Source organism: Setaria italica, chromosome V (assembly GCF_000263155.2).
Source record: "Setaria italica strain Yugu1 chromosome V, Setaria_italica_v2.0, whole genome shotgun sequence".
In the NCBI taxonomy this organism is placed as follows: Eukaryota; Viridiplantae; Streptophyta; class Magnoliopsida; order Poales; family Poaceae; genus Setaria; species Setaria italica.
Genome location: NC_028454.1, coordinates 27,812,646 through 27,823,432, shown reverse-complemented (window position 1 = coordinate 27,823,432; position 10,787 = coordinate 27,812,646). Strand labels below are relative to the sequence as shown.

Genomic DNA, 10,787 nt, shown 5'->3' with positions numbered 1-10,787 from the left:
AGTGGCGCAATAACAATGGCACAAATGAAGGTATTTTGATTCAAAGGATCCCAAAAATTTCGAACACCTGATTGGCGGTTACCTTTATTTCAGGAGGAGATAAGATTTTCTTCCAGAGATGGTCATATTGACCAAAGGTTGACCCTTATACCCACCAAACTAGTCGGAAAAATGCTCGGGGGCTATGTTTTACGTGTCTATCGACAAAAAAGTTTCTTCTTCAGGTTTTAAGGGGAAATGATTGCAAAGATTGACCCTCAGCCTGATTCTTCGATTCAACCTAAGGCTTAGGGGCTACTCCATATAGAGTGCAACTTTCATCGCACTTCCATATAACATTCAAGATTGAAGGATATGAGACTGAGTTAAATGAGGCTTGAGCACATTCTAGCTGCATAGTAGTTTTTGGGTACCTTTGAAGATTCAACCAGATGAAGTACTCGAAGAGCACCAAAACTAGTTGGTGAAGTCTACAAAAGTACTAAGAACTAATGCATTTGACTAAAAAGTACTTAAGGGCTTGTCGTACATACATATATGGGCCCACCAGAAGGTTTGGACAGTCCTAAATATGGGGCTGGACACCGAGATGCTTCTAACATGGAGATCATGGCGTAGGATGACGTAGTCTACATGGAAAGACAGAAAATAGTCGAGGATTAGGAAAGTACTCACTGTAATAAGAGTAGAACTCCTTTAGTCATATCTGACTAGTATTCTTGTAATCAACCGACTTGTAACCCTGCCCCTAGCAATATAAGGTGAGGCATGGACTGCCTCGAAAGCAATTCAATCCAACCAACACATAGGATATTGGGTATTATGCAATATAGCGGCCTGAACCTATCTAAATTGTGTGTCTGCTTTTACCTTCGAATTCTTGATCTCGATGAGCCTCACTAGCCAAAACACTACCTCGGGCACCCCCCTCGGTAGGTTGCCGGGTTTAAACACAGACAGACCCTCGAAGAGGATGTTGTGAGTATGGCCACGATCCAATTTCACCACCGGTGTGGAAAACCTAGTTGTTGTATGTCAAGCTTCATAAGTAATGCCGGTGTTCTATTTTGACGGAATCTCCGAACAATGCTACGCACGTAGAGGAAATTGTCATGAATGTTGCGTCCCTTGATGAAGGCACTTTGGCAGGGCGAGATCAGTTCGTTCATGTGCGGGGCTAGCCGCAGTGCCAGAATCTTGCTGGCTAGCTTAGCGAAGGCATGGTTGAGACTGATAGGCCTGTAGTCCTACAGTGTATCCACACCCTCTTTCTTGGGAACGAGCACAATGTTTGCAGAGTTGACAAGGTTTAGGTCCGCACGCCATATGTTATGGAGGGAGTTTATCGCCGTGGTGACATCTTGTCTAATGATGTGCCAGTAGGTCTTGAAAAAAAGGCCAGTGAACCCGTCAGGGCCTAGAGCTTTATCACCGGGTAGTTGCACGATTGCTCTCTGAATTTCTTGTTCTGTGAAAGGGGCATGGAGTGACGTCAAATTCATAGGTGGTCTTTGTAGGGACTCCCAATTGAAATCTAAGTTGCGTGTCGCTGGAGATGCCATGACATTGGCAAAATGCTCCGTCACAATCTCCTGCTTATCTTGGTGAGATGTAGCCTAAACATGTCCCTTTCATAGTCGTTGTATGAAATTCTTCTGCTTCCTGGCATTAGCTTTATGGTTGAAGAATCCGGTGTTGGCGTTGCCCTCACAGAGATTTGTGATCCTGCAGCAATGCCTCTTCTGAGCCTTCTCAATGACCGCCCATCCTAGGATGTGTCGTTTCAATTTTTTATGTAGAAGGTGCTCTGCATCCGATAGTGCTCTATTTTCTTGGGCTATGTCCAGTCTTAGTATGACCTCATGGGCCATATGTAGTTTAAGTCTGGCGTTTGAGATTAGGGATCAACTCCACTCTCTAAGCTCTTTAGCTGTGATGAAAAGCTTGTGGCCTAGCTTGTGGAATGGCTCAGTGTTGGTGGTTGGTTGTGACCAAGCGTGTTGGATGACGTTGTGGAAATTTGGTAGCTTAACCTAGAAGTTTTCAACTTTGAATAGCCTTGGAATTCATGGCCCCGCTTGATGTGCTAGTAGTATTGGGCAGTGGTCAGAATGCGAGGAGGATAAGGCATGTCGGATGTGATCCTCGAAGTGTAAGTCCCAGGGCTCATTGCAGAAGACTCGATCAAGCCTGGCTAGGGTAGGTCTACATCTCTCATTACTCCATGTATACCTCCGATTTTGTAGGTGGATTTCTTTAAGGGCACAGTAATTCAGAATTGCACGAAAGTGCCGCATAAGACGCAGGTTTAGCTTGTTCTTATTCTTATCTCTCGCCTTGTAGATGATGTTAAAATCTCCCATGATGAGCCATTTTGTGTTGTCATCTGGCTTTAGGAGGCACAGGTGTTGCACAAAGGCGTCCTTTTCCCCTCTCCTCGACGGGCCGTAAACCATGGTCATGAGGAAGGAAGCAGCGCTCAGTCTCACCATGACAGTAGCGGTAATAGAGAAGCGACCAATCTAAATATCTTGAATGTCCACAACATTGTCATTCTAGAGGAGCACAATGCAGCCCCCGACGCCTTGAGCTGGTTTGTACGCAAAATTGCCTAGACGGTAGGCGCCTAAGAAATAGGTGAGCACCCCGTCGATGTTACTAAGCTTCGTCTCTTGCAGGCTTGCAATCTGACAGTGGTTTGCAGCTATTGTTTCATGCATAGCAAGACATCTCTCTCCCAAATTTAGGCCTCTCATGTTCCAGCATAGGATGTCACAATTTGTTTTGTGTCATTCTGGAAATGGTGTGTGCGCGCAGGTGCTTGGCGTCAGCAAGCTGACACTCCGGTAAAAGCCCCACAATGTTCCCCTACTGTCGATTGGTCTTGCATAGAATCAATTTCGTCATCACCATCGTAACGAAGGAGGTGCACAGTTTAGCGTTCTCTTAGTTGAAGCCCAAAGGTTGAAGCCAGCAGGCCGTTACAGTCTAATTCTCCTCATAGATGATGTGCCCGAAGGTCGCAGCCAGCAGACACACATCATATCACAACTCGAAGGTCGCAGCCAGCAGCCCAAGAGTGCAGGAAGTAAAAGATGTTCAAGTAGTTGATGATACATGGGAGACGTAGTTCTTCAGTGGGACGTGATGGGGTCCCGTCTCTAGGCAGATACTGCCTCCTGCTCAGTCAGTAGGTCTTCAGCTGCCTCTCCAGCATACTGCAACATGCCATCAGTGGTTTCATCATCGTCGTCGTCATCGAGTTCGAAGAGTACTGTCATGGCTGCCACAATCTGTTCAAGCAGTGGGCCGGCGAACATGCTTATGAACTCTTGCAACACTTCCTCTATTGGCCAGAAATCGTCATTGGAGACCCCAAGCTTGTGCCACAAATTGTGTTGCGCTCGTTCAACCGCTAGCATGGATGGCTTCTTGGCGAGACGAGCGCTGCGACGGACCTTGGTCATGTCGAAGGTGTGGTGATGTCGCTGTAGACAGCATGGCTGCTCCTGAATGATCGTCAGGGTGGGGGTACTGAAGAGGTCGCTGACCATCACCCTAGCCACTAGGGCGACCTGCTGCCTAGGCATAGCAGGCCTGGAGAGGCCTATGCCCCTGGCCTGATCCAGCTCCCCCTTGGCCTACTCATGTTGGGCCTCATCCAGGCCTCCCGCCTCTAGGCCAGGCCCATCAGCCATCGCTCCCTAGGACTGCCTGGCTGGTTGGGCCATCTTCTTTAGTAGTTGGGCCATGTGGCCCATGGCAGTTGGCGTTGGTGTCTGGGCTGCCTTGTTCAGCAGCTGCGCCACTTGGCCCATGGCAACTAGCATCGCCGGCGTGCCCTCCTGTGCCTCCTCGACTGCAGCTCCTTGTGCCACCACCATGGTGGTGCCATGCCGCGCCGTCACCAGCAGTTGATCCAGAGCACGCTCTACCTCCTTGACGGTGGGCACCGTAGCCATCTTGGTTTGGTCAAAAACTCGATGAGTTAGGATCAACAACTCACCATGGTCAGACCAGGCTGCATTCCTGGTGACGAGGTGCTATGACGTCGGGATCTCGTCGATGTTGATGCAGTCCACGAGAGTGCATGCTTTGGTGATGTAGTTGCTCGCGTCGCGCATCCAACGGTCCTGCTTTTCGCCGAGCAGAGCTTGCATGCCGTTCTTGAGGCCCGTCGCTTGCGCTCTGAAGAGGGTCTGCAGGGAGGCAGCAGGCATTGACATGAGGGCACATGAGGGCCTCCACATCAGGTAGCGCTGGTGAGAATGCACCGAGGTTGGTGTGGATAACACGCGGTGTAATCGTCGGCGGAAAGGCACCATGGTGTGTGGGTGGTGTTGCCGGTGGCGTCGAGTCGCAGCTTCTGCGATGGCCTCCCCTAAACTCGACATCCCGCTGCCTCGGTGAACGCGTCCACTCACGGCGGACGGCACTGTTGTCACGCCGTTCGCCCGCACGGCGCGTGTCATACCCGCCGCAGCCTGGATGCGGGTAGTCGTCGACTTTGTCATTGCGCCAGGCGGGCTAGATGAAGTCCCCCTCCTTGCAGCTCCTCTCATCTGGGCGACGCCTAATGTCATCACACCTCGCTCCCTGCCCCGAGTCGCGTTCGCGGTCATCTTGCGCACGCGTGCGCGTGTCAGGCACACTGGTCTTGCTCGCGAGGTAGAAGAAGTAGACGCGCCAGGAACTTTGAGCGCGCGTCTGCCGGAGCTCCGTCCATGACGCCATAGCACCACACATACAGCCGCCAGAGCGGCGCGAAGGCAGCAGGGTTGGTGATGGCACCTTTGTAGGTCGTGTGTTGCTGCCGTGTAGTCCTCCAGCAGCCCCCAGTGGAGGAAAACCTCGTAGCGTAAGCCTTGCTACCAGCGCTCAGGAATGCGCTCCGTTGTAACGATGACCCAGACTTGTTGGAGGGCTTGTGGGTGAACACTAGCCACACCCGCTTTGGTATCTCACTCGAGTTGGCCATCCACGCCTAGAGGTCGATGTGCCTTGTGTTCGTGGGCTAGACGAGATCAGTGTTTATGCACTGGAGCGCGCACTAGCTGCCAATGATGCACTCGACGATGTCCGGCATCCAGGCGTGTCCGGGGATGCCGTTGAGGTACAGCTTCACCCTGAAGAAGATCCGCATACCCAATGCGTGGGTGAGGCTGCGCCAGCACCGTAGGCAGATGTCGATGCCGCGGCCCTGAAAGCACCCACAGTCGGGCCATGTCGCACTGCACGGCGTTCTCGAACCAGATGAAGAATGGCTACGGCTGGCTAACGGTGACCGTGACATCACCACGGTGAAGTTGGAGCTCTGCAAGGAGGAAGTTCTCGATGTCCCTAGCACCCACTCCCCTTGGCAGGTGCATCGCCCAGGGCACCAGCATGCACCCCTCCCAATCGCGGGCGTCGTGCTCCAGGTCATAGAAGCTGAGAACAAACACCATCTCCTCCTCTGGGCGCGTGTTGGGGTCACCAATCTCCATCGGCACCACACCTAGGGGAGGAGGGGGCGGAGGTGGAGGTGGAGGCGGAGGCGGCGGAGGTGGAGGTGGAGGTGGAGGCAGAGGTGGCGGAGGCGGTGGAGGTGGCGGCGGGGGAAGGGGTGGTGGCGGTGGAGGCGTGGCATGGGCACGGTGGTAGGAGTCGCTCAGCTTGTGATGCTGGCATCTGGTCCGGTAGTCTCACTCGCGGTGCCTGAATCGACAGTGGCGAAAGCACCGCACAAGGTCCCTGCAAGCGGCCGTGCGGTGGTCTTTGGCTAAGCAGTTGAAGTAGAGCCCAGCGGTCGCCTGGATGAACGCATCAAGGGCCAGGGTGGTTGGCCGCCTTGAAGGCCTCTGCATCTCCTCGCGGCGCCATGAAGAGCGGTCATGTCGTCCATCTCCTTGCTAGCCGTAGCGTCATGCGAAGGTTGCCGCCTGCGACTCTATGCCGTCGTCCATCCCTTGTCAGCGTCTGGAGACCCGTTGACGCAAGCCTGGTAGGTGTGGCGGAATTGCTCCTCGTGCGGGGAGTGGCACGGCGCAGCAAATGGAGCGGGGCAATGGTCATGGCGCGCAGAGGGGTAGTGACGGGGCGGATCTTGGCGGAGACAGGACAGATCTTGGCCTGTAGGCGGGTGTCGTGGCGAGTAAATGTGGAGGGGCGGGTGACGGTGGATCTGCCGAATCGCACTGCCTCAGCGTAGGTAGGGCATGGATCCAGCGTGGGAGGGACCCATTCCATGTCGTCCACCGGTGGTTGACCATGGTGCAACGGCGGTAGAGGGGAGTCGAGGAAGAAGCTCCCCCACAGGTTTCTCACCATAAAGGTGGGGGATGAGTAGATCTGTGGATGGGAGGCTAGGGGCGATGGCTGGCAGCGGAGGATTTGGGGAGTGGAGGTTGGATGTGGTGCTCAGGCATGGTGGCGTGGCGGTGGGTGGGGGTGGGGGTTCGGTGGCATGGTTGGCTGTTCATGCATGTTCCCTACCGATGCCAAGCAGAGATCAGAGATGGCAGTTAAACTTGAACCAAGTGCGGTGGTGGTAGCGGCGGCGCAGGGAGAGCGGCTGGGACGAAGGTACGAGAGAAGAGGGGAGGGAGGAGAGGTGGAGCGGCGGCAGCATAGATCGGGGAGAAGAGGGGAGAGAGGAGAGAACGGCGGTAGCGAGCAGATGGTGTGGCAAGTATGCCTCGCTTGTGGAGTGGATAGCGACGGCGCAGGGAAAGCGGCGGGGAGGCAGATCCGGGAGAAGAGGAGAGGGAGGAGAGAAGGTTGAGCGGCGGCGCAGGGAGAGCAGCGGCGGCGTAGGTCGAGGAGAAGAGGAGGGGGAGGAGAGAACAGCGGTGGCGGCGGAGCTCAAGGAGAAGATAGGAAAGAGGAGAGAACGGCAGCAGCTACGCTGGTCTAGGATGAATTCGCAACCACTGCACATATTACATTTCTTTATATGGCATTTCATCCAAAAAGGCGGTTTAGCCTCGCGGTTCAGTCTGTCCGTCCTTACTCCTTACCTGCACTGTATATAGGAAATCTGTTATGAAGCAACTGTATTCCAATACAAACTGAGTTTTTGCACTATCGGTAGACCAGCGCTGGCATTGACACGTTCAGGAATTTTGAGTGATAAGTTGCGTAACAAGTCTGTGAGAAAAATGCAGACTTCATTGGCCACTCTGCTTCCGTCATTTTCTATCGGGGACCAGCGTCCCGTATTGCCCTCTGTCGTCTCTGCGCTCCACACGCCTATATATATCGCTTTCGACAGAGACAGGTCTTCCTAAACCATTTATCCAGATTGACTTTATTCTTTGACAGGTAAGTTGATTAATCCAAATTGACCATCTTTTTTGCCGAGGTAATCTTATTGACTCGATAGTCACAACTTTCCGGAAACAGGACGACGAGACCACAGACTTGCGCAACGTGGCCGCGTCACAGCAAAGCGCCAACAAGGCATCGCTATCTCCTCTCCGGGGGGGCATGCCAGCCTGCCAACCTCTGGTCTCCTCCTTTACGCCAGAGTCACCACCAAAACATGGTAAACGCAATCCATAATCACAAGCTCTGAATCCATAAGAATCGAAATCAATGGCAATGGGGTTGGGAAGTGGGATTTTAGAGGCAGCAATCAGACATGATTGTCATTATCTCAATCGGCAAATAGCCACGCGGATACATTAATTGTTCTTCGACGCGAGGCACACCGGCCAAAACTAGGCACTCACACTTAACCACGACTCAACACGAGGCAAAACTACTACGGGCACTAAAGTACGTCTCGTCGAGTTCTTTCTCGACGGTCGCCGGCGGCTTAGCTGCCGCTTCCTCGTCTATCGCTCGACGGTGACGGAGACGTTGCCGCCGCCGCCGCCGCCAACGTTGCCGGCGGAGGCGACGGTGGGCAGCTCCACGTTCTTCTCCTTCTTGGGGGTGGACTTGTAGTAGCAGAGGTACAGGATCAGCTGGACCAGGCCGAAGAAGGTGCCGAGGGCGTTGGGGATCTGCATTGTTTGCATGCGCGCAGGACGAACACATATTAGCAGAGGCTTCAGCTTGGAGGCGAATACGCATGTTGAAATTCAATAATAATTCATGGACGGTAGATAGATAGGTGCTGACCGTGACGTAGAGGTCGAAGCGGATGAGGGCGTAGGCCGTCCAGCAGAGGCCGTTGAGGAAGCACACCAGCGACAGGAAGAAGGGCATGTACTCAACGCTCTTGGTCTTGATCACTTTACCCTGCGTGCACAAATTAAATCAATTCAGTTTAGAGTTCAAAAGGTGAATCCCAACAGCTGCATCTATCCAAAAACAAAGTGTGTCTGTTTCAAAACGGGGTGGTGCGAAACACACAGCCATAGCCGCAGTGTGGCCACGAGAAGGTACCAGCAGCATAGTGATAGTGGCCATCACTGTACTTCCTTTCTATTTCAACGTGACGGCTTCACAAAAGTTGGGGAAGGGTCACGAAAAGCTAGCACAGAGTGGTACAGAGGACGCGTGCTCAGCTCCATCCAGGGATACTAGATTCCCAAATCCATGTAGTATCAAACACAACCACTAACCGGCATACGTATGTGATGAAAGGTAACGACCAATCGAACCACTAACCTGCCCTGCATACGTTTGCGACGGAAGGTAACCGCCGATCGGTTCCTTTCGTTCCAGACCCGTCAGCTCAGCACCACGCGATTTTGGTGAGCGCAACAGAACAAGTTTGGTTTGCTAATCCAATGTGCACAGCATAGACAGGCACCGTATATGGAACGCAAGTACGGCAGATGAACAAGCAGGCACCACGTAGGGCTGGCTGCGGCGTGTCTATTCGGTAGAGACAGTAGCCCTTTTTGGACGGAACAAAGAAGCAATCTCCTGAAAGATCATGAGGTGTCCAGGAATACAGAGACAATCTGACTCTAAGCAGGGGCGTGCACGTTGTTTTGTACCCAAGAGAGCAAAGGTTTGACACGATGGTTTAAGCTTCAAACATGGCAGATCAATGCAACCTTTAGAGATTATAAACAAAATTGGCTTTCCTATCTGTTCTGCAAAGGCAAACAACTACATACCGACCAACTACAGCGTCTTGAGACACTTCGATGAACTGAGTAGGCTGCAAAATCTCTACCAGATCCACTCGTGTCTAGATCATGCAACAAGTTCTAAAGGTGATGGGAACTCCTGACTAGTTAACAATCAATTAAAGCTAGCTTACACACATAACCTGGAGAAGAAGATGTCTAAACATATCTTGCATGTTCCAGAACAACAAAACCCAATCTAATCAGGCAGATAAAGGAAACATTTCACTGGCAAACGGGTCCACCAAACCCTTTAGGCATACGACCAGCCAATGAATCATGCATACCAGATTAGGCACACGCATCCTTCACCTTTACGCCACCAGCAGCAGCGCCGCCGCAGCCGCCACCAACCAAATTAGCCCCGCGTACCTCGATCTCTCCCCCAACAGTATCGGAACTGTACTAGTAACTCCTATCCATATCGATTAAAAATTGTCTTAAGTATCCAACGACATGTGGGCCCCAAATGAAACCCATGCAGATAAACACTAGCAGATTTGCCTAATTATTGCATCCTGATTTAATTTCCCCAACAATGGCAAATATTATCCACGCAATTAAGCAGCAAAATCAGGCAGGCGGCGGATTCAAACACACCACTACGCCGCACAGCGAAGGGAGAGACAGGATTGGATCGATGCGCACGTACCATGATGGTGAGCGGGGAGGCGTACATCAGCGAGCCGAAGATGACGCAGAGGATGCCGACGATCATGGAGCGCTTCTCGTGGGTGTGCGCGGCCAGGAGCACCGAGAGCACCACGATGACCATGAACACGATCTCCACGGCCAGGACGAGGAACGCCCTCATCTGCACACACGAATCAAGGCGCGACGGATCAAACTCGGAACCAGATCAGATCGGTCGAGTCGGGGGACACGCAGGATCACGGCACTCACGCGCTTCTTGTTGTCGGAGTAGAGGAAGAAGATGGTGAGGTACGCGGCCTCGATGACGAGCCCGATGCCGTTGATGGTGACGACAAGGATGCTGTTGGGGTGGACGATGGGGAGGCCGTAGAAGACCCAGAGCATGCAGTTGAGCAGCGTCGCCAGGTAGGGGTCCGCCTTGAACTCCTCCGTGTCCTTGGCCTTGCAGATCCGCCAGAACGTCGGCCTGCACAGACACGCGAACGCAAATGCGGACGCCGCCGCCTCATCGTCAGCACAGAACAAAACCCTAACCAGAACCACCTAGCTCGCCGATCGGAGAAGGACGTGCGGGCGGGGCGGCGGGGCTTACACTGGGGAGAGGAAGAGCCCGAAGGAGATGACATTGCCTGCAACCAAAGCGAAACCACGCGTGAGCCGCCGACCCAGCGAAATCAAACCAAAACCCCAGCGTGCGCCCCCGTCGATCGACCGATCCAGCCCAATCGAACCGAACCAAACGTACCGATGATGCCGACGACGTTGCGGGCCGCGTCGGGGGAGATCATCTTGCCCGCCGGGGGTGGGTGATCCGCCCAAGAGAGAGATCGGCTGCGGCGAGCTGCGGGGGGAGAGGGAGGCTTTTGGAACTAGGCTAGACGACGAGGCGAGCGCTGGAGGACGCGGCGCTCTGCGGATGCGGCGATTGGGGGGATTTGGGGGAAGGTGGTTGAGGCCGGGGGGCAGGCGGGTTCGCCCCGGCCTTTATAGGCGTGCGGCGCGTGAGGGCAGCCGCGCCGCAGGCGCCCCGAGTCCCTGGTCGCCAGGCGGCGTGTGTGCTTATCC

At 53.6% G+C, this 10,787-nt stretch overlaps 1 protein-coding gene across 1 annotated transcript; it reads right to left on the bottom strand.

Annotated features, from left to right (window-relative positions):
- Positions 1-7,582: 7,582 nt before the first annotated feature.
- LOC101775297 (bidirectional sugar transporter SWEET6a) lies at positions 7,583-10,666 on the bottom strand. Its single transcript, XM_004969046.3, has 6 exons — positions 10,468-10,666; positions 10,315-10,351; positions 9,972-10,188; positions 9,721-9,882; positions 8,107-8,226; positions 7,583-7,988 (listed from the first exon to the last, which is right to left on the bottom strand). Exons 1-6 carry the CDS (start codon positions 10,508-10,510, stop codon positions 7,818-7,820), a joined length of 750 nt encoding a protein of 249 aa, XP_004969103.1. The 5' UTR covers positions 10,511-10,666; the 3' UTR covers positions 7,583-7,817.
- Positions 10,667-10,787: the final 121 nt, after the last annotated feature.

Excerpts from the sequence above, each read along its gene's own strand:
- LOC101775297 (XM_004969046.3), bottom strand. The coding sequence starts at position 10,510 with ATGATCTCCCCCGACGCGGCCCGCAACGTCGTCGGCATCATCG. Across the intron at positions 10,189-10,314 it reads GGGCTCTTCCTCTCCCCAGT|GCCGACGTTCTGGCGGATCT; the intron begins GTAAGCCCCGCC and ends GTGTCTGTGCAG. Across the intron at positions 7,989-8,106 it reads GCTTCGACCTCTACGTCACG|ATCCCCAACGCCCTCGGCAC; the intron begins GTCAGCACCTAT and ends CAAACAATGCAG.